Source organism: Anolis carolinensis, chromosome 5 (assembly GCF_035594765.1).
Source record: "Anolis carolinensis isolate JA03-04 chromosome 5, rAnoCar3.1.pri, whole genome shotgun sequence".
Taxonomy (NCBI): domain Eukaryota; kingdom Metazoa; phylum Chordata; class Lepidosauria; order Squamata; family Dactyloidae; genus Anolis; species Anolis carolinensis.
In genome coordinates, this window is record NC_085845.1 from 200,284,280 (window position 1) to 200,308,483 (window position 24,204).

The following is a 24,204-nucleotide window of genomic DNA, read 5'->3' on the forward strand; positions in this document are numbered from 1 at the left end:
CAAGTTTGTAGATGGGACCAAATTGGGAGGGAGAGCCAAGACTCCAGAAGACAGGAGTAGAATGAAAAATGGGGGAAAAAAATGAAATGCAAAGATATGAAAATTCCTACCGGCTGTTAGGAATTGTGGGAGTTGAAGTCCAAAACACCTGGAGGGCCCAAGTTGGCCCATGCCAGGTTTATATGTACCCAGGGATCATTCTAAATTAACTCTGTGATATGTAGATTCTCAATATATGCTCATTACTTTTGGACAGCTTCTTTAAAGTTCAGACTAAAACCCAGACCAGATTGTTTTGAAAACATTTCGAAAGAGACATGAGCACGGTTGGAAAATCCCTTTGCAAGTCTTTTCCCTTCGGCCCCACTTTCTTTGGCTCCCGGCCATCTCTGTTCTCCTCTTCCTCCTCCAATTCCCCTAAACTTGTCAAAGAAGGAGCTCGTCAAAGCAGAATGAAGGCTGCCGAGATGTGAAAATAAGCGGAACGTGAAGCATTTTTGGTTGGCGTCCAAGAGAAGCGTGTTTCAACCGATGGAGCAATCAGCCATGTTTGGAAATCCATCGAGCCCGGAAAAGAGGGGGAAGGAAAAGAGTGAATGAGAGAAAGAAGCAACAAACAAAAGCTTTCGAGGGAAAGTGTCACCAAGTCAGAGCACATTTGGCTCTCCGTCTTATTTAAACCATTTGGAAAATGTCCAAAAGAAGAAGGGGAGGGTTTGTAAACAAAGATTTGGAATGGCGTAGACGTGATGTTGGCCGGACCACAGATTCTAAGCAGAGCGAAGTTTAAAAATAAAGACTGTTTTCCATTTCTGGTTTCCCCTCCTTTGAAATCTCGCTTCCATATGTTAAAACGTTCACGTTAATTTTGGAATATTCTTCTTTGCTTCTTCACATTAGGGGATTTTAAGACAGACAGTATCCTGGATGGAAACAAAACGAGATCATTCAACATGATCATCGTTAGTATTCTTTCTGAAGTCTCAGGGTAGATCTACATTGTAGAATTAATGCAGTTCAGTATCAGTTCAACCACCAGTGCTACAGAATATGGGAAGTTGTAGTTTTGCAAGGTCTCCAGGCTTTTCTGCTAAAGAGGGCCGGTGCCTCAACAAACAACTCCTATGATTTCATTATATTGAGCCATGGTAGATAAAGTGGTATCAAACTGCATTAATTCAACAGTGTAGATGTACCTATATATATATATATATATGTCTCAATATGATGCCATATGAATGTGAATGTACTTTGTAGTTGTTTTCTTAATTTATTTTATGATGCTTTTATATTTATTATTGATTTATTCTGATTGCTGTTTATGTGATTTTAATACTGTATATACTCGAGTATAAGCCTAGTTTTTCAGCCCTTTTTTTAGGACTAAAAAGGCCCCCCTTGGCTTATACTTGAGTGAGGGTCCTGGTTGGCTTATATTTGGGTCAGCTTATACTCGAGATTATATGGTACATTTATTATTTTACTCTATTATTATTACATTTATTATTGTAGTCTATTATTGTTGCTACTATTACATTTATTTGACTCTATTTTTATTATTATTAGTACATTTATTATTTTACTCTGATCTTATTATTATTACATTTATTATTCTACTCTATTTATTATTACATGTATTATTTTCCTGTATTATTATTATTATTATTATTATTATTATTATTATTATTATTATTACATGTATTATTTTACTCTATTATTATTAAAAGGATACATAAGCACATTTACATTGAAGAAGATGAGAATAATGATTTAATCAGAGTTGGAAGTCTTATCTTAAATTTGAGTTTGATTTAAATATTCAAAAACATTTAACCTACTGATGCCTCAATTAATGTAATTTTATTGGTATCTATTTTTATTTCTGAAATTTCCCACACTCGGCTTATACTTGAGTCAATGATTTCCCAGTTTTTTGTGGTAAAATTAGGTGCCTCAGCTTATATTCGGGTCAGTTTATATTCGAGTATATACGGTATGTTGTAAGCTGCTTATGTGTCCCATGAGGGAAAAAAGTGGGATATAAATAAAGATTGTTATTATTAATAATAATAATAATAATAATAATAATAATAATAATAATACACTTTATTTATACTACACTCTTCTTCCCAAGGGAACTCAGAGTAGATTACAGTATATAAATGAGAAACACATACACAGACAAAGACAAAGGCTTCTTCTTTCATTTCTGGCTCTGGAGGCAGTGCTCATCCCTGGCTTTGGGGAAGGCGCTCTTCTCTATTTCCAAGCCAAGACGCCTGTGTTATCACTTCCTGGTTGTGTGACTGGCATGATTGCTTGGAACGTCTTTATGTCTTTCCCACTGAAGCGGTACCTATTTATCTACTCACATTTGCATGTTTTTGAACTGCTAAGTTAGCAGGAGTTAGGGCTAACAGCAGGAGCTCACCCCATCCCATAAATTCGAACTGCCAACCTTCAGTCTGCAGTTCAGGAGCAGAAGGGTTTAACCCATTGCCTCACTTTAGATAATTTTGCCAAGGAAACCCCATGAGAGCGTTGCCTTGCCATAAGCCAGATGTGACTTTTAAGGCTGGATGGCCATCTGTTGGGAGAGTTTGGATTGTGTGTTCCTGCATGGCAGCTGCTTAGACTGCTTTGGGGTCTCTTTTTCAGCTTAGTATTCGATGACTTGAACACACATAATATGAAGAAGTAGTTAAAAGAGACTAAAAACATAGTAAAGTGGAATAGTTTGGTTGAGTTGAGATCAGGGCCGGTTGTTTCTACGAGGCCGCTGACGCGGCCGCCTCGGGCGCTGGCCGCTAGGGGCGCTGTCGAGGCGTCGACAGCGACCCGTAGCGCCACCGACGCCTCCGGTGTTGGCGCGGGGCTTCAATCCCCGCGCCCACGCCAAACCGCGACAAGCAGATAGGCCATTTTGCCCTTAGTCTACAAACTAAGGGCAAAATGGCCTATCTGTGCTGTGCGCATGCGCACAGCCAGATAAGCCATTTTTGCCCTTAGTTTGTTGACTAAGGGCAAAATGGCCTAGCTGTGCTGTGCGCACGCGCACAGCACAGCTAGGCCATTTGGGCCTTACTTCCTGGTCGCGGCCAGGGCACGCTGGACGGGGGGTGGGGCCAACTCTGGCCCCGCCCCCAGCACTATTCGCCCTGGCCCCGCCTCCCACGCAGCGTGGGAGGCGGGGCCAGGGCATGCTGGGCGGGGCCAGGGCGTGGGAGGCGGGGCCGGTGGCGGGGGCGCTTTTTAGCACCCCCGCTTAACATTTAAAAATATCTCCGGCCGGCCCTGGTTGAGATCCACACCTTCCCCATCTTTCCTCTAAATAAAGCACTGTCTTAAAAATACTCTCTATTCCTCAGCCTTATGTGATGTGGCAGCTAAAAAGGCCAATACAATTCTAGGGTGCATCAATAGGATGCAGCCTAGATACTACATCGCGGCAGAAAAAATGAAATGCGAAGATACAGAATGGGTGATGCCTGGCTCGACAATAGCCCATGTGAGAAAGATCTTAGAGTCTTCATGGGGAACACGTTGAACATGAGCCAACAGTGTGATGCAGCAGCTGAAAAAGCCAATGGGATTTTGGGCTGCATCCAAAGGAGAATAGTGTCTAGATCAAGGGAAGTCATGCTGCCTTTATATTCTGCTTTGATCAGACCTCTTTACCTGGAATCACGCTGTGTCCAATTCTGGGCAGCACAGTTCAAGAGAGATATTGACAAGCTGAAAAGTGTCCAGAAGAGGACAACTAAAAGGATCAAAGGTCTGGAGACCATGGATCCTGATGAAGAACGTCTTAAAGAACCAGGCATGTTTACCCTGCAGAAGAGAAGATGGAGAGGAGACATGATCACTGTGTATAAATATGTGAAAGGATGTCATAAGGAAGAGGAAGCAGGCTTGTTTTCTGTTGCCCTGTAGACTAGGACTCAATGGAGCCATGGGTTCAAATGACAGGAAAGGAGATTCCATTGAACATTAGGAAGAACTTACTGAGTGTAAGGAGAGCTGTTCAACAGTGGAACTCTCTGTCTTGGAGTGTGGTGGGAGCTCCTTCCTTGGAAGCTTTTAAACAGAGGCTGGATGGCCACCTGTCTGAGATACTTTGATTGTGCTTTTCCTGAATGGAAGAAGGGGGTTGGACTAGATGGCCCATGTGTTCTCTTCCAACTCTGTCATTCTATGAGTCTAGTGTCTCAATTGAGGGAAGTCGTATTTTCTTCTGCTTTGGTTAGACCTCACCTTGAATAACTTTGAGTCCAGTTATGGACACCTCAACCCAAGAAAGCTAAGGAAAAGATGGAAAGTGCTTGGAGATGGATCAAAAGTGTGGAAGCCGTGAAGCCTTCTGAGGAGCATCTTGGAAAGTTGAGGATGTTGAGCTTCGAGAAGAGAAGGCTGAGAGAAGTGGACATGGGAGCCATGTTTCAATATTTTTGAAAGGATGTCACATTGAGGAGAAGGAGGCAAGATTATTTCCTAGCTGCTCTAGAGACACAAGGAAGCCATGGATTCAAGGTACAGGAAAAAAGGTTCCAGCTTCTCTGAAGGTTCTTAAGCATTGGCTGGGCGGCCATCTGTTTGGAGGGCTTGCGTTGGGACTTCCTGTGCAACAGAAGATGGTCCTGGGGGTCTCTTCCAACTCTTATGATTATATGAACCTATGATTCCCAACCCTAGAGACACCAAGGGAGCTTTGGATTCACACCACAGGACAAGAGGTTCCACCTTCTCTGGAGGTTCTTAAGCATTGGCTGGATGGCCATCTTTTTGGAGGGCTTGGGTTGGGACTTCCTGTGCAACAGAAGATGGGCCTGGGGGTCTCTGCCAATTCTTACAATAATATGAACCTATGATTCCCAACCCTAGAGACACCAAAGGAGCTTTGGATTCACACCACAGGACAAGAGGTTCCACCTTCTCTGAAGGTTCTTAAGCTTTGGATGGATGGCCATCTGTTTGGAGGGCTTGGGTTGGGACTTCCTGCGTGGCAGAAGATGGTCAATTAAGGTCTCTTCCAACCCTTGAGATAATATGAACCTATGATTCCCAACCCTGGAGACACCAAGGGAGCTTTGGATTCACACTACAGGACAAGAGGTTCCACCTTCTCTGGAGGTTCTTAAACATTGGCTGGGTGGTCATCTTTTTGGAGGGCTTGGATTGGGACTTCCTGTGCGACAGAAGATGGTCCTCTTCCAACTCTTGAGCTAATATGAACCTATGATTCCCAACCCTAGAGACACCAAGGGAGCTTTGAATTCACACTACAGGACAAGAGGTTCTAGCTTCTCTGGAGGTTCTTAAGTGTTGGTTGGGTGGCCATCTGTTTGGAGGGCTTGGACTGTGTGGCATAAGATGGTCCTGGGGGTCTCTTCCAACTCTTGAGATAATATGAACCTATGATTCCCAACCCTAGAGACACCAAGGGAGCTTTGGATTCACACCACAGGACAAGAGGTTCTACCTTCTCTGGAGGTTCTTAAGCGTTGGTTGGGTGGCCATCTGTTTGGAGGGCTTGGATTGGGCCTTCCTGTATGACAGGTAGGAGTTGGACTGGATGATCTTGGGGTTTCTTCCAAGTCCTAAGATAATATGAACCTATGATTCCCAACCCGCCTTTTTTTAGGTGTTCCCTTAGACCAGGCATGGTCCAACTTGGTTCCTCCAGGTGTTTTGGACTTCAACTCCCACCATTCCTAACAGCCTCAGGCCCTTTCCTTTTCCCCCTCAGCCGCTTAAGCGGCTGAGGGGGAAAAGGAAGGGGCCTGAGGCTGTTAGGAATGGTGGGAGTTGAAGTCCAAAACACCTGGAGGAACCAAGTTGGCCCATACCTGCCTTAGTCTACTCTTCCTTGTAATTCCTTAGTATTTTGGCTGAGGAATTCTTCAAGATGCCTTTCGCCCATGAGGTATATAGGGGCCCCGTCTCCCCTCCTTCCTTCTTTCTTTCTTTCCTTCCTTCCTTCTTTCCCTCCCTCCTTTACACATTCCTCACTGCAAGCATCACATGGGGAAAAGAGACCCCCGTAAAAGCCAGTCGGACTGATTTTTATTCATCCCAGGAATCAAAGACCGAACTCCATCGCCGAGAGCGGCTTGTGCATGTAACCTTTCCTCCTCCTTTCTCCTTCCTCCCAACTTTGCTTGGAGTTTTTTGTACTTTATTTTTTTCCCTTTCGGACTTTATTATTTTCTTCTGCAAATGCTGGAACTAGAACTACCGGCGACTGGGGATTTGTCAAGCTGGAGCTTTGCTGACCTGCTTTGGATGAATGTTTTTGGTTTTTTTGAATCTAAATCTTAACTACCTTTGACGTCGAAAAGAGACAAGACACCTGCCCAAGCTTTCCAATTATTATAGTTTTTTTCTATATAAGTATTATTATTAATATTATTTTTTGCATGCAAGCCCAAGACAGGTAAGTAGTGTTCAAATCCCCTGTAGTAATACAGTAGAGTCTTGCTTATCCAACCTTCGCTCATCCAACGTTCTGTATTATCCAACGTAGTCTGCCTTTTAGAAGTCAGTGTTTTTGTAGTCAATGTTTTCAATACATTGCAATGTTTTGGTGCTAAATTTGTTAATACAGTAATTACTACATAACATTACCATGTATTGAACTGTTTTTTCTGTCATGATGTTTAGGGGCTTAATTTGTAAAATCATAATGAAATTGGATGTTTAATAGACATTTCCCTAATCCCTCCTTATTATCCAACATTTTCGCTTGTCTAATGTTCTGTCGGTCTGTTTATATTAAATAAGCAAAACTCTACTGTATGATATACATTATTTGTTTGTCTCCCAATGAAGTAAAGCTTGGGATTAAAACAGCAGGATGCAAAGCAGCCAACATTAAGAATTTCTTAGTCCTATAAAGGTTTACGGTCTCCTGCAAAATGAGTGGGGCTTTCACATAGCGATCTTATGATGGTTGAATGAAAAGCAATGCTTCCACCTTCGTAACTCCTCATCAGATGGCAGTACTGGTATGCAGAAGGTAATGACTTGTTCAGTAGACTCTCCTCTACAGTTCCATTTGGCAGGAAACCTTAGCATTGAATGGTGTGTTGTTAAAGTGCGAAGTATGGAACCCTGCGCAGACGGTCGGTCAATGCAACTTAAGCAACGTGCAGTCACTGAATTCTTGACAGCAGAAGGTGTCACCCCAAAGGAGATTCATCAGAGAACGCAAGCTGTTTAGGGTGATTGTGTTGATGTGAGTCCTGTGTGTCGTTGGGTGAGTAAGTTTACAGATGTTGAGGTGGGAACATCTGACTTGCGTGACAAACAAAGAGTCAGACGTCCTGTGACAGAAATCACCAAGTTTCACAAGTAAAAGGTTGACAGATTGATTCAGGACGATCGTCGTATCACTCAGAGAGAAATTTCAAGCATAATTGGTATTTCACAAGAACGTGTGGGTGACATTATTGTTTGCTTGGCTATCGGAAGATCTGTGCATGATGGATCCTGTGAGATGCTGGTTGCGGAAACAGAGTGTCGACTTCTTCCGTGACAGCCTCAGAAAACTTGTTCATCGTTGGCAGAAATGCATCCAATTGTCTGGTGATGATGTGGGAAATGAATAGTGGTAGTTAAAGAGCACATTCTAAGGATTATTTCTGCATTTGATTTATTAAAATATTCCCATCCAAACCTAGGTAACGAAGGTGGAGGCATTACTTTTCATTCAACCCTCGTAAAACATGGCACATCAGTTCCATTGGACTTGGAGATTGTGTCTTGCAAGCATGGGTGCACCTACACTGCAGAACTAATGCAGTTTGACACAACTTTAACTTCTGTGGCTCAATGCTATAGGGTCTTGGGAGTTGTAGATTTACAGTGTCTTTAGCTTTCACTGTCAAATAGCACTGTGTCTCGCCATACTACAGCTTCCACGACTCCATAGCATTAAGCCATGACAGTCAAAGTGATGTCAAACTGCATCCATTCTACAATGCCGATGCACCTCAAGTTGTGCAACCACATACCTATGTGTTCAGAGAAAAAGAAATTCAATGTGGGTTTCTGCTAGACAGGTGGGTATATAGGTGATTATTCTAAAAGTACAGTACTAGGCTCAAAATATATTGGTTGGTTGTCCTATGTTAGGCAAAGTTGTATTGATTTGGTGCAAAGGGGTGTTGATTAGTGTTGTGCACTGTATTCGTTTAATCTGTTTCATTAGTTTTGTACCATCCATTCGGATGCACAAAATGATAGGTGCCATTTTTGGACGAAACAAAAGGCAACATGAAATTTCAAAGGAAAGAAACGGTTGGGCTTCACTTCTTTGTTTAGAAATCAAACCTGTCTCTCTCTCTATAACTGGAACTTGGAAAAACTACTTTTATTTCTCCCTATCTCTCTGTATTGCCTGTGACTTGGTCCTCCTTCTCCTTTGGCCTGTATTGAGAACAAATACAGTAGGGTAGTCTTATTAGTGGCTATAGATTACATGTATTTTGAACGCAAAGGCATTTTTGGGCTCCTGTCTCTATTCAAACCTTCAGTCTCTCTCTCTAAAACTGGTCCCTAGATAAAAGGTAAAAGCTTCCCCTAATGTTAAGTCTAGTTGTGTCCGACTCTGGGGGTTGGTGCTTATCTCCATTTCTAAGCCGAAGAGCCGGCATTGTCCGTAGACACCTCCAAGGTCATGTGGAGCGCCGTTACCTTCCCACCGGAGCGGTACCTATTGATCTACTCACATTTGCATGTTTACGAACTGCTAGGTTGGCAGAAGCTGGAGCTAACAGCAGGCACTTAATCCGCTCCCAGGATTCGAACCTGCAACCTTTCGGTCAGCAAGTTAAGCAGCTCAGTGCTTTAACACACTGCACCACTGGGGGGCTCCAAAACTGGCCCTTAGGAGAACTATAATTATTTTCTCCCAATGGTCCGAATTTTTTTTCAGACACGAGACAAAAATCCCATTTGGATAGGCAACCCGTTTGCGGAAGTGGAGAAAAAAACGAAAATGAGCTGAAACGAATGAAACTAAACAAAACAAACAGCGATTCCATACAAATGCACACCACTAGCGTTGATGGCATTTTAGTTGCAAAATGTATGCAGAGTATTTTCATATATTTTGGACATTTGTGATTTTTCTTTTTCATGTTAGGAGTGACTTGAGAAACTGCAAGTCGCTTTTGGTGTGAGAGAATTGGCCGTCTGCAAGGACGTTGCCAAGGGGACTCCCAGATTTTTTGATGTTTTACCCTCTGCTTCTCTCATGTCCCCGCATGGAGCTGGAGCTGATAGAGGGAGCTCATCCGTGCTCTCCCCAGGTTGGATTCGAACCTGGCAGCCTTCAGGTCAGCAACCCAACCTAAAGTCACAAGGCTTTAACCCACTATGCCATTGGGGGCTCCTTATTTGTGGGGTGATTTTGCTTTAAAGGGAGGGTGACTGGGCATTTTTGAGGGTCTATTGGACAACTTCTTCCAATTTTTCATGGCTGAGCCAATGTTCGAACTCCATCCTCCAGAGTCATGTTCCAATGTGCAAACAACTATGCCACTCTGGCATCTTCCTGAAAGCTTTACATGGCTCTGAGTTGCTACAAGTTTCCTGATTCCTTCCTTTGCATGAATGAAAATGTGAGCAGCTGTGGTTGAGCTTCTTGCATTTCCCGTTTTGTTTCCAGCCTAACAAATCCGGGAAGGCTGTTTTTCAATCAGCGCCCCACTTCGCACATTAGCAAACAGCTCCCAAGAATGCTGCTGTTACCCAGATGTTTCCACTTCAACTTTTTCCTACCTCTCAGCTGTCAATGAGAAGCAAAACATAGCAACGAGAGTGGTCTGATTATTTGGGCATTGGGCTTTTGGGCATTTGGGCATTGGGCTTTGGAGAGCAGGCTTCGAAGCCCTGCTCAGCCATGGGATCTCTTTGATTTTATTTATTATTTATTTACAGTATTTATATTCCGCCCTTCTCACCCCGAAGGGGACTCAGGGCGAATTACAATGAACACATATATGGCAAACATTCAATGCCAACAGACAAACAACATATATAGACAGACACAGAGGCATTTTTAACATTTTTTTCCAGCTTCACGATTCCAGCCACAGGGGGAGCTGTTGCTTCACTGTCCAGTAGTGGCTGTACTTCCTCATTCCATTCCTTGTGTTTTGCTGACAATTTTATGATGTTGTAAATTAGTTAAATTGGCCTCCCGCATAAAGCGTACCTAAATTTCCCTAATTGACAGATGCAACTGTCTTTCGGGGCTGCATAGGTGAACAGCAAGCCGGGCTATTTAATGGTCGGGGGCTTAACCCGACCTGGGCTTCGAACTCATGACCTCTCAGTCAGTAGTGATTTATTGCAGCTGGTTACTAGCCAGCTGTGCCACAGCCCGGCCCTTGATCTTAGGTGAGTCACATTCTCTCAGCCCCAGAAAATCCCTTTACAGGGTCACAATTGAAGACAACAATGATATAGGATGGGTGACATCTAGCTTGAAAACAGTCCATGTCAAAAAGGAGGGCTTTGATGGTGTCTTCCTACATGACAGAAGCTGGATGGCCATATTTTAGGAGTACTTTGGTTGTGTCTAATTGCATGACAAAGTGGGGTTGGGCTGGATGGCCTTTGGGGGTCCCTTCCAATGCTATGAGTCTATGATCCTATGAAACCCATAGCCACTCATTCCTGAATTCATTCCCTCTCGCCTGATGGTGTCAAACACTGAAAAGAGGCCTTATGTGTTCTTAGTTCTTTAATGTTCTTAAATGTACAAAGAACTCACAGATGTTTGATCTGAAAGAGAAGGGCTTTTTGGCTGGGGTCCAGACCAAACAGCTGGAACAAACTGGAGGAAGATCTTGGGGGAAGCATATTTGGGGAAGCAAAGCTGGAGGGAATGTGATGCTATGTCCCAAAACCAGACAAAGCCAGACTTGCAAGGAGGAAACACATCTAGACAACTGTGTCTTCACACGTCTCCTTGTTTTCAAAACAGAGGGAAAAGTGAACCTAGCAGTCCCTTTACATGGTTCTTATTTTTGCATGAGCTTTCGTGGGTGTCAACCCACTCCTTTAGGTGCAGCACAGAGTAATAGTCTATATATATAAAAGAGTGATGGCATCACGGCGACCCACAAAACAACAAAACTACAGGCCCCCCAACCTCGAAATTTGACAACACAACCCATCATCCACGGCTCTAGGTTGATACAACAAAAAGAAAAGAAAAATATGTTGGGAGGTGTTAGCTGGGCCTGGTTGTTTCCTGTGTGGAATTTCCCTGTGTTCTGAGTGTTGTTGTTTATTTAGTGTCCTAATTTTAGAGATTATATTGTTGTGTATTGCTATTAGAGCACAGTAATTATTATACATTATATTGATAATGTTGTATGATTTGCCTTGAAGAGGATTATATGAGGCCCCTTCTACACAATGGTTTAAAATTCACACTGTTGTTTTGTTTTTGTTTTTTTGCTGTGGCCTAGGAGGCAGCCTGGCTTTGAAGCTGCAAGGCTGTTTAGTGTCAATCAAGGTGGGTCACAAAGGGGTGCATTTGGGTCTTTTTTGGCCCCATGGAGGTTAGGGATGTGTAGTTTGTTTGTAAGAACCTAGAGACGTGGATGAGGGGTTGTGTTGTCAATTTTCTAGGTTGGGGGGCCTTTAGTTTTGTTGTTTTGCCCGGTGGAGCGATGCTATTCTCCTTTTATATATATAGAAGATTACACAATTACATCCCACTCCATATATTATATATATTACTAGCTGTGCCTGGCCACACGTTGCTGTGGCAAAGTGGTGGTGGTATTGGTTAAAAATTGTTGTGTAATTTTTATTTGACGTTATTTGTATTTTTAAATTAATTTTATTGTAAGTTATCTTTTTATTTATTATATTTTATTATTTTCTTGTATTATTTCTAGTTATTTGCTGTTATTATAGTATTTTATTGTATTAATTTTTTAGTGTTTTTATTATTTTTTATTGGGTTGCTAGAAGACCAAGTTGGAGGAGCTTAGCCTTCTAACTGGCAGCAATTGGATAAAAGCAATTATCTCTCTCTAATTAGGACTTTATTTTTCTTTTCTTTTTGTTGTATCGACCTAGAGCTGTGGATGATGGGTTGTGTTGTCAAATTTCGAGGTTGGGGGGCCTGTAGTTTTGTTGTTTTGTGGGTCGCCGTGATGCCATCACTCTTTTATATATATAGATATAAACAGACTATATACTTGAAGCCTTAATATCCCTCTAATCTGAAGAAGTGGGTTTATATTTACAAAAGGTCATGCTAAAATACTCCCCAGGTGAGCTGCATCTACACTGAAGAATGAGTCCCCTTTGGCAGAGATAAAAAAAAAAGGTATAAACAAGTATAATAATAAGGATAATAATAAAATAATAATTCAGTTTGATAGCACTTTGGGCTAAGGGCTCGGTGTTATGGAAGCCTGGGAGTTGTAGTTTAACAAGGCACCAGCTCTCTTCGGCAGAGAAGGCTAAAGACCTTGTCAAGCTGCAACTCTTATGATTCCATGGAACTGAGCCACGGAATCTGAAGTGGTGTCAAACTTCAAATAGGAGAGAATGCTTCTGGAACATGGCCATACAGCCCGGAAAACTCACAGAAACTCGGCGTCAGACTTCATAAATTCTGCAGTGTTGATGCACCAGAGGCTACAATGCATGGCTTTATGGTGATGTACGAGGGTTGAATGAAAAGTAATGCCTCCACCTTCGTAACTCCTCAACAGATGGCAGTCCTGGTCTGCGGCAGGTCCTGGCTTGTTCAGTAGACTCTCCTCTACAGTTCCATTTGGCAGGAAGCCTTAGCATTGAATGGTTGTGTTGTTAAAATGGAACCCTGCATAGACGGTAAGTCAATGTGACTTAAGCAACGTGCAGTCATTGAATTCTTGACAGCAGAAGGTGTCACTCCAAAGGAGATTCATCGGAGAGTTTGAAGATGTTGATGTGGGAACATCTGACTTGCATGACAAACAAAGAGTTGGATGTCCTGTGACAGCAACCACCCAGTTTCACAAGCAAAAGGTTGACAAGATTGATTCAGAACGATCGTCGTATCACTCAGGGAGATATTTCAAGCCTAATCAGCATTTCACAAGAACGTGTGGGTCACATTATTGCTTTGCTTGGCTATCGGAAGATCCGTGCACGATGGGGACTGTGAGATGCCGGTTGCAGAAACAGAGTGTCAACTTCTTCCGTGACGGCTTCAGAAAACTTGTTCATCATTGGCAGAAATGTATCCAATTGTCTGGTGATGGTGTGGAAAAGTGAATGGTGGTAGTTAAAGAGCACATTCTAAGGATTGTGTTGTCAAAGGCTTTCATGGCCAGGATCACAGGGTTGTTGTATGTCTTTCGGGCTGTGTGGCCATGTTCCAGAAGTATTCTCTCCTGACGTTTCGCCCACATCTATGGCAGGCATCCTCAGAGGTTGTGAGGTATGAAAAAACTAAGCAAGGAATGTTTATCTATATCTGTGGGGAAGTCCAGGGTGTGGGAAGAACTCTTGTCAGTTGGAGGATATACCTCACAACCTCTGAGGATGCCTGCCATAGATGTGGGCGAAATGTCAGGAGAGAATACTTCTGGAACATGGTCACACAGGCCGAAAGACATACAACAACCCTCTGATAGTGTAAATGTTCCAATTAATCACCCTAATTTGCATTGAATGGCTACACTACTAGCTACTTTCTGCCTGAGGATTATTTCTGCGTTTCATTTAATTAAAATATTCCCATCCAAACCCAAGTAACGAAGGTGGAGGCGTTACTTTTCATTCAACCCGTAGCTGTGTTGCTGATAGAATGAACAGTGAATTGTGATGATGCACAACAAAATGTCCCATTATGCCACATGAGCTCCTGTTACGTGACATCTCCCCATGAGCAATGTGTCCCAATGTGCCTTGGTTGATTGAGCATGGGATCTGTCATTTTTTGCAGTAGTTCTGGAAACATAGCTAGAAATATGAGGTTTGTACAACATCACAACCCACCTCCCCATGATGGTAAGACACTTGACACAACATAAATACCTAACAAGATGCCATTTGTCCTGCGAGAGGGCCCCAGCGCCTCCGCCTCCGTCTCCTTCCACCCCGGGATCTGATCTGGCAGCTGAGAAGCCAGCTCGGGGCGATTTTGTTATGAGAACATCCTTGTAACCGTCTTTGCTGTCAGCCTGAGTGAATGGACCTGTCATTTAAGAATAAAATAATCCTGACCCTGAAGCCATGGATCAAGCGGTGATGATGGTTTTTGGTTTGGCTCCTTTTGCATTTGGCAGTATAGAAATATTCATTTTTGTGGATTCATTAGGTCTGGGGCAGGGGTCCCCAAACTTCTCAAACAGGGGGCCAGTTCACGATCCTTCGGATCGTTGGAGGGCCGGACAATAGTTGGTCACCGAGCAATAATAATTAATAACAACAAGAACAACAACAAAAAAGTGGGTTGAAAGAGACCCCTTGGGCCATCAAGTCCAACCCCCTTCTGCCTTTGTGCAGCAAAAGCACAAGCAAAGCATCCCTGACAGATGGCCACCCAGCCTCAATGTTAATAATAATAATAATAATAATAATAATAATAATAATAATAATAATAATATAATAATAATAATAATAATAATAATAATAATAATAATAATAATAATAATAATAAAGAGGGTTGGAAGAGACCCCTTGGGCCATTGAGTCCAATCCCCTTCTGCCTTTGTGCAGCAAAAGCACAAGCAAAGCATCCCTGACAGATGGCCACCCAGCCTCAATGTTAATAATAATAATAATAATAATATATAATAATAATAATAATAATAATAATAATAATAATAATAAAGAGGGTTGGAAGAGACCCCTTGGGCCATTGAGTCCAATCCCCTTCTGCCTTTGTGCAGCAAAAGCACAAGCAAAGCATCCCTGACAGATGGCCACCCAGCCTCAATGTTAATAATAATAATAATAATAATAATAATAATAATAATAATAATAATAATAAAGAGGGTTGGAAGAGACCCCTTGGGCCATTGAGTCCAATCCCCTTCTGCCTTTGTGCAGCAAAAGCACAAGCAAAGCATCCCTGACAGATGGCCACCCAGCCTCAATGTTAATAATAATAATAATAATAATAATAATAATAATAATAATAATAAGAAAAACAACAGGAAAAACTCAGCCGCTATCAGGACCTCAAGATTGAACTTCAAAGACTCTGGCAGAAACCAGTGCAGGTGGTCCCAGTGGTGATGGGCACACTGGGTGCCGTGCCAAAAGATCTCAGCCGGCATTTGGAAACAATAGACATTGACAAAATTACGATCTGCCAACTGCAAAAGGCCACCCTACTGGGATCTGCACGCATCATCTGAAAATACATCACACAGTCCTAGACACTTGGGAAGTGTTCGACTTGGGATTTTGTGAAACGAAATCCAGCATGTCTATCTTGTTTGCGGTGACATACAACGTCGTTGTGTCAATAATAATAATAATAATAATAATAATAATAATAATAATAATAATAATAAAGAGGGTTGGAAGAGACCCCTTGGGCCATTTAGTCCAACTCCTTCTGCCTTTGTGCACTGAAAGCACAAGCAAAGCACCCCTGACAGATGGCCACCCAGCCTCAATGTTAACAATAATAATAATAATAATAATAATAATAATAATAATAATAATAATAATAATATAATAATAATAAAGAGGGTTGGAAGAGACCCCTTGGGCCATTGAGTCCAATCCCCTTCTGCCTTTGTGCAGCAAAAGCACAAGCAAAGCATCCCTGACAGATGGCCACCCAGCCTCAATGTTAATAATAATAATAATAATAATAATAATAATAATAATAATAATAATAATAATAATAATGGTTTTAAGAGAAGAAGAGACTCCTTGGGTCATTTAGCCCAACCCCCTTCTGCCTTTGTGCCATGGGGGCCAGATAAATAGCTTCGATGGGCCGCATCCGGCCCCCGGGCCTTAGTTTGGGGACCCCTGGTCTGGGGATTTGGGCTGAAAAGCTAGCAGGACCCAATTCACCACCAAACAGATTTGCATAGGCTCTCCTCTGGTTCAATACTTGAGCAGAACTTTATTGATCTACTTTGACTAAAATCATAGAATAATAATAATACAGTAGAGTCTCACTTATCCAACATAAACGGGCCAGCAGAATGTTGGATAAGCGAATATGTAGGGCCCGGGCTGTGGCGCAGGCGGGAGAGCAAGCCAGCTGCAATTAACTGCAATGAATCACTCTGACCAGGAGGTCATGAGTTCGAGGCCCGCTCGGAGCCTATGTTTTTTTGTCTTTGTTCTATGTTAAAAGGCATTGAATGTTTGCCTATATGTGTAATGTGATCCGCCCTGAGTCCCCTTCGGGGTGAGAAGGGCGGAATATAAATTCTGTAAATAAATACAGTAGAGTCTCACTTATCCAACACTCGCCTATCCAACGTTCTGGATTATCCAATGCATTTTTGTAGTCAATGTTTTCAATACATCATGATATTTTGGTGCTAAATTTGTAAATACAACATAGCATTACTGCGTATTGAACTACTTTCTCTGTCAAATTTGTTGTATAACATGATGTTTTTGGTCATTCAGCTTCTATCAGGTAGGACGATACCATCAAATACAGTCTGGAGAAGGAGGTGAGACGAGGATGATGATTTTTGGAATCCACTCTGCATCCCATCATCCCCTGACACTTACTTTGTAAAATCATAACCTAATTTGATGTTTAATAGGCTTTTCCTTAATCCCTCCTTATTATCCAACATATTCACTTATCCAACATTCTGCCGGCCCGTTTATGTTGGATGAGGGAGACTCTACTGTATGTTGGATAATAAGGAGGCATTAAGGAAAAGCCTATTAAACATCAAATTAGGTTATGATTTTACAAATGAAGCACCAAAACATCATGTTAGACAACAAATTTGGCAGAAAAAGTAGTTCAATGCGCAGTAATGCTATGTAGTAATTACTGTATTTATGAATTTAGCACCAAAATATCACGATATATTGAAAACATTGACTACAAAAATGCGTTGGATAATCCAGAACGTTGGATAAGCGAGTGTTGGATAAGTGAGACTCTACTGTAATACTTTATTTTTCTATCCCGCTACCATCTCCCCAAAGGGACTCAGAGCAGCTAACATGGGGCCAAGCCCAAAACAAAACAAAATATGACAGTTAAAACCAATATAAGTAAGTAAAAACTATATCAATATAACATGCAGATATATTAAACAAATTAAAAACACAAAATACAAAACCACCATAGTGACCAGATAAGGAAGGTAATAAAAATGAACATCACCATCAATGGATAATATGGGGGCAATCAGGTCAAAAAGTGCATGATTGGAATCGGAAGAGACCCCAAGGGCCATCCAGTCCAACCCCATTCGGCCACATAGGAGGATACAATCCAAGCTCTCCCAACAGATGGCCATCCAGCTTCTTCTTAAAAGGCTACAGAGAAGGAGATGCCACCAAACTTTAGGCAGCACATTCCACTATTAAACAGCTATAACCAACAGAAAATCTGACCTAATGTTTAAGTAAAATCATTCATCTTCCCTTTTATATTCTTTTCATGTATGTCTATTTTGATATAGACACTTTTATCAGTTTTGATTGTTGCCCATTTATGTCCTATATTGGACTTTTTACTGGCATATGATGACTGTTAATTATTTTATTATTGTGTTTTAACGATGTTTTTAACTATGTTCTGTTTAAATTGTTTTTATTGTGATTTTTTTGTATGACTGATGACGTTTGATGTTAAATGTTTTGATTGGGCTTGCTCCCCATGCAAACTGCTCCGAGTCCTCATTATTATTATTATTATTATTATTATTATTATTATTATTATTATTATTATTAATGACACAGCAAACAAGGTACCATATATACTCAAGTATAAGCCGACCTGAATATAAGCCGAGGCACCTAATTTTACCACAAAAAAACCTGGGAAAACATTGACTCCAGTATAAGCCTAGGTGGTAAATTTCAGAAATAAAAATAGATACCAATAAAATTACATTAATTGAGGGATCAGTAGGTTCAGTGTTTTTGAATATTTACATAAAGCTCACATTTAAGATAAGACTGTCCATCTCTGATCAAATCATTCTCATCTTCTTCAATGTAAATGTGTTTATGTATCCTTTTAATAACAATAGAGTAAAATAAAACATGTAACAACAACAACAACAACAACAACAACAATAATAAATACAGGAAAATAATAAATGCAATAATAATAATATCAGAGTGAAATAATAAATGTATTAATAATAAAAAATAGAGTAAAATAAATGTAATAGTAGCAACAATAATAGAGAAAAATAATAAATGTAACAATACCAATAATAATAGAGAAAAATAATAAATGTACCATATATTCTCAAGTATAAGCTGACCCAAATATAAGCCAACCAGGACACTCACCCAAGTACAAGCTGAGGGGGGCTTTTTCAGTCTTAAAAAAAGGGCTGAAAAACTATATCTACAGTAGATATGCTGGATTTCGTATCACAAAATCACAAGTCGAACACTTCCCAAGTGTCTAGGACTGTGTGATGTATTTTCGGATGATGCGTGCAGATCCCAGTCGGGTGGCCTTTTGCAGTTGGCATATCGTAATTTTGTCAACGTCTATTGTTTCCAAATGCCGGCTGGGATCTTTTGGCATTATTATTATTATTATTATTATTATTATTATTATTATTATTATTATCTCCCTTTAGGCTTATGACCAAGTAGATCCTTGAATTTATGGAAAGGAGCCCTTGCCCATCCCAGCCTGGCCGCATCCCTCCCATTTGTGTGTGCCTTGCAGCATCAGCAGGTACTTCCTATCTCAATGGGAGTATGTATCCGCTCCAGAGTTTAAATGAGAGGCTGATGAAGCTCTCCCAGGAGAGAGCCAGGGTCTTCTAGGTTCTCAGACAGATCCAGCACCTTGGATAGCTCCTTTCAAGTGGCTAAAAGTTTGCAATGGCTTCATCCTCTCCTTGGCAGGGGAGCCACCAGTCTTTTATAAGCCTAGCTAGTCCAATTTATTCACCAAATGTAGTTCATATTGCAGGTTACTTGCCAAATGAGTAAGCAAAGAAGACCCAAATCCTATTAGTCTGAATCCACAAATGAATGTTATTGATTCACTGGATCTACCATAGATTTCGCTAACATTATCATCATACAATAGAGTCTCACTTATCCAACATAAACGGGCCAGCAGAAAGTTGGATAAGTGAAAATGTTGCTTATAATAAGGAGGGATTAAGGAAAAGACAAAGTGGGTGGAGCCTACCCTTCTAACTGGCAGCAAGGGGAAAAACATTTATTGCTCTTCCTCTAATATGGACTTTATTTTTCTAGATTTTTTTTTGTTTGAAAGACATATTTTGGATGACTATGTCTTTTGTGGCCAAATTTGGTGTGATTTGTTTCAGTAGTTTTGTTGTTTACTCCATAATAAAATGCACATTGGGTTGTTGTATGTCTTTCGGGCTGTGTGGCCATGTTCCAGAAGCATTCTCTCCTGACGTTTCGCCCACATCTATGGCAGGCATCCTCAGAGGTTGTGAGGTATGGAGAAAACTAAGCAAAGAGGTTAATATATATCTGTGGAAAGTCTAGGGTGAGAGAGGTCAGTGTGAATGTGTGTAGTTAATCACTTAAATTAGCATTGAAAAGCTTATCTGCTGTCTTCTTCCTGCCTCTGGGGCATCCTTTGTTTAGAGTCGTTAACTGCCCTTGGTTGATTCATGTCTGGAAACCCTCTGTTTTCAGAGTATTGCTTTTTATTTACTGTACAGTTGTGTTGTTATAGTCACGATGCACTGTTGTGAGTTTTGTGGGTCCGGATTGTGGTTTTGTGGTGTGGTTGTTACAATCGGGAGGGAATGCTTTTATGTTGTGTTGCCAAGTTTCATATTTCTGGGGCATTTAGTTGTGTTGTTATAGTCATGATGCGTTGTTGTGAGTTTTGTGGGTCCAGTGTGGTTTTGTGGTGTGGTTGTGTTGTTACAACTGGGAGGCAAAGCTTTTGCATTGTTTTGCCAAGTTTTGTGTTTCTGGGGCGTTTAGTTGTGTTGTTATAGTCATGATGCGTTGTTGTGAGTTTTGTGGGTCCGGATTGTGGTTTTGTGTTGTGGTTGTGTTCTTACAACTGGGAGGCCAGGCTTTTGCGTTGTGTTGCCAAATTTTGTATTTCTGGGGCGTTTAGTTGTGTTATAGTCACGATGCGTTGTTGTGAGTTTTGTGGGTCCGGATTGTGGTTTTGTGGTGTAGTTGTGTTGTTACAACTGGGAGAAAAGGCTTTTGTGTTGTGTTGTCAAGTTTTGTATTTCTGGGGCGTTTACTTGTGTGCCAAGTTTCGTATTTCTGGGGCGTTTAGTTGTGTTGTTATAGTCATGATGCGTTGTTGTGAGTTTTATGGGTCCAGATTGTGGTTTTGTGGTGTGGTTGTGTTGTTACAACCTGGAGGGAAGGCTTTTGCATTGTGTTGCCAAGTTTCGTATTTCTGGGGCGTTTAGTTGTGTTGTTATAGTCACAATGCATTGTTGTGAGTTTTGTGGGTCCTGTGTGGTTTTGTGGTGTGGTTGTGTTGTTACAACTGGGAGGCAAGGCTTTTGCATTGTGTTGCCAAGTTTTGTATTTCTGGGGCGTTTAGTTGTGTTGTTATCGCATGATGCGTTGTTGTGAGTTTTGTGGGTCTGGATTGTGGTTTTGTGGTGTGGTTGTGTTGTTGTAACCTGGAGGCAAGCCTTTTGCATTGTGTTGCCAAATTTCGTATTTCTGGGATGTTTAGTTTTGTTGTTATAGTCACTGCGCAAACAACTTTATCATTTTATATATATAGATAGATGTATATATGTGAGACCATGGTAGCACTTTGGTTAAAGATGCTAGCTGTAGGAAAGGCTTCTGACTCTAAGGTTAACAGTTTGAAGCTTTGACTGTCAGTCTTTGCTTGTGCCAACCTAGCAGTTCGAAAGCCTGCAACGCGAGTAGATCAATAGGTACTGCCTCAGTGGGAAGGTAAAGAGACATGCAGGCAAAAAGATCAGAGATGTCTACAGACAGCAGGCTCCCTTAGCATGGAAAATAGAACAACATCACTTCCCCATGACCAGAAGTTGGCCATGGCCTCCAGACGCCGGAAATGGAAAAAGGGAATGCTCTTTACTTTATCAGTGTTATTGTAGGTCATTGTTCATATAAAAAGGCATTGAATGTTTGCCTTATATGTACTTTAATCTGCTCTGAGTCCCTCCAGGGAGATAAAATGGAATATAAATAAAGTATTATTATTATGTGATTACTAGCTGTGCCCGGCCACGTGTTGCTGTGGCGTATGGGAATCCTTTGTTGGCCAGGTGGAGTAGCAGTGAATAGCCTTGCAGCTTCAAAGCCTGGCCATTTTCTTCTTATGGGAATTCTTGTTTGATTAGTTAGAATGCAATGGAATGAGCTTGCTGCTTGGAAGGCTGGGTACTTGCATTCTAGGGGAATGGTTTTTTGGGCTGTTAGAATGGCAATGAATAGCCTCACTACTTCAAAGCCTGGCTGCTTGCTACCTAGGGGAATCTTTGGTTGGTTAGCTTCAATAGTACAGAGTAGTATCGCTGCTTCAAAGCCTGGCCATCTTCTACCAATCCTTTGTTGGTCTGGTTAAATAGCCCTGAATAGCCTTGCAGCTTCAATGCCTGGCTGTGTTATACCTAGGTCAATCCGGGTTTTTTTGGTGTGTGTGTGTGTGTGTGTGAGTGAAGGACATACCTTGGATGTGTTGGTGTATTGTGGCCAAATTTGGTGTGTTTTGGTCCAGTGGTTTTGTTGTTTACTTTATAGTAAAAACACACATTACATTTTTTAATATATAGATATTGTAGGGGTTTTAGTGATTTCAAGTCCCCAATTCTAGCTCTGTTCTCACACAGTCACAACCTATCTAGGCCTGGGAATACTTCCTTCTGCCAGCTTCCTAATGTGGAAGATCAGAGGCATAACCTTGCATAATGGGGTGTCAGGGCGGATTTTAAAGATCCCCATAAAAACAAGGGGGAAAGCCATCCCCAGTAACCCTTTGCGAGGAGCAATAAAAGATCAAGGGCATTTCTGAGATGCCATCCGAATAGCCCTTTGTTCCCCTTGGGTTTCCCTTCTTTATTTTTGCAAGCCCCCCCTCCTTTTCCATTTGTTCGACATCTGTCAGGAATGAAAACGCTAAAAGGTATAGTCGGACTTTCGAGATTTATTGCAGCATAAACTTTTGTGAGCCGGAGAGGCTTCAAATTCATGAAGCAACCATGTCCACGGGTATAATACTATTTATTTTCTTTGGACGTGGAGGAAAGAAGAAACAAATATATATGTAGATGCAGCTACAGTCAACTTGGCAAACCTAGGGGGCATTTACATCAGGCACGGGCAAACTTGGGCCCTCCAGGTGTTTTGGACTCCAACTCCCACAATTCCTAACAGCCTACCGGCTGTTAGGAATTGTGGGAGTTGGAGTCCAAAACACCTGGAGGGCCCAAGTTTGCCCGTGCCTGATTTACACTGTCAATTAATGCAGTTTGACACCACTTTCCCTACCATGCCTCAATGCTATGGAATCATGGGAGCTATAGTTTTACAAGGTTTATAGTATTCACCATAGCGTTGAGTCATAGCAGTTAAAGTGGTGTCAAACTGCAGTGTAGACACAGCCCTAGTTGTCAAACCTTTGAAAGCTTCCTATAGAATATGCTGGCAAAGCTGTACGGAGTTTACTAGCACCAGAGTCTCATGAAACCTTTGCTTTCCATTGCAGAAATTCAACTTTCCAAGAAGTTCAATGATGCCTGTGCCCCTGGAAAGGTTTTTATGATCTTTTTAAAAATGAAAACGTCATCTCCCATGATCCTCCTTATTCTGGCTGCTCTTCTGGCTCAGCACAAAGTATTGGCTCTGCAAGAAAGTAAGAGAAATATATGTTGAGGGGTATTTGGGGGGAAATGGAGTACAATCGCAACACAAAAGGACTACAACACACAGTGTGTTTGCAAACCATGACATTATTTCCCCAACAGTTATTATTCCAGGTGAGGTCTGACCAAAGCAGGATAGAAGAGGACTATGACTTCCCCAATCTGGACACTATGCTCTTATTGATGCAGCCTAGAACCACATTGGCTTTTTTAGCTGCCACATTACACTGTTGCCTCATGTCCAGTTATTAAGGCTCCTAGATTCCTTTCACATGGACTGTTTCCAAGCCAAGTATCTGCAAAGTCTATGATTCAGGATTAAATGTGGTACCATACATTTCTCCCTGTTGCAGTTAGTTTGGGGCCAACATTCTCACCAGTTCAAACTGGATATACATTTCCTGTTGTTATATACTGCAACATAATCTGGGTTTTCCAAAAAATCATCCTTTTGACATGAAAGAGCGCCATGTAAATACTTTAAGTGAATGTAAACATGCAATTTCTTTCAAACCCTTTAAATCATTTAGATTCACAACCCGCTGGGACGCAAGGAAGCAAAGAAATCTGCAAGATGAGTGAAAGCAGGCATAGTTTCCCATGCAACTAACTGACCAGGACTTGCATGCAAACAGAGCGCAGCTTTAAACTCTGAAGAGTTAAAGGGATGTTTGAATCCCAGCGCCAGATTTTGCCCATATTAAATCCCCAGCTGCCAATTAAGCCAATGTACTCGGCTATAATGCCGTTTAATTTCGGACCGGGAACAGCGCCATAAATCAGCGCCTGGACGTGTCCCTGGCAACCTTTTGATTTATGAAACGGAGTAATCTAGGAGGCGAGGGGAAATTCTCAAATAAAATCATATCTCCCTTATGATTAATATAGCTGTCTGGCGCCGGTGTTGGGTTACAGAAGGGGACCCCTCCCGAAACATATTGACAAAACTGTTGGGTGTTTAGGGTTGTGTGTTTTTGTGCCCTGGTGCAAACAAAACAGACATGGGCAAACTTGGGCCCATGTCCAAGTGTAATGGACATCAACTCCCACAATTTCTAACAACTTCAGGCCCCTTCCTTTCCCCGCTCAGCTGCTTAGGCTCAGAAAACAAAAGCCCACAAAGTCTAAAAACTGTTATTTAACAGAGGCTAGAAATAACATAATATTTCATAGAGTCTTC

The 24,204-nt window shown here is 41.6% G+C and overlaps 1 protein-coding gene across 7 annotated transcripts in view; it reads left to right on the forward strand.

The window, feature by feature from the left end:
* The first annotated feature begins 5,344 nt into the window (after positions 1-5,344).
* Positions 5,345-24,204, forward strand: part of LOC103278810 (collagen alpha-1(VII) chain) — a 127,488-nt gene continuing 108,628 nt past the window's right edge. Inside the window, exons 1-2 of one of the 7 annotated variants that reach the window (XM_062983326.1) lie at positions 5,345-6,433; positions 22,868-23,014. In XM_062983326.1, coding sequence (XP_062839396.1) covers positions 22,921-23,014 — 94 coding nt within the window. In that variant the 5' untranslated portion in view covers positions 5,345-6,433; positions 22,868-22,920. Of the gene's footprint in view, positions 6,434-12,450; positions 12,868-22,867; positions 23,015-24,204 lie in introns of those variants that run through there. The other 6 variants (XM_062983325.1, XM_062983330.1, XM_062983327.1 and 3 more) reach the window with 6 other exon arrangements.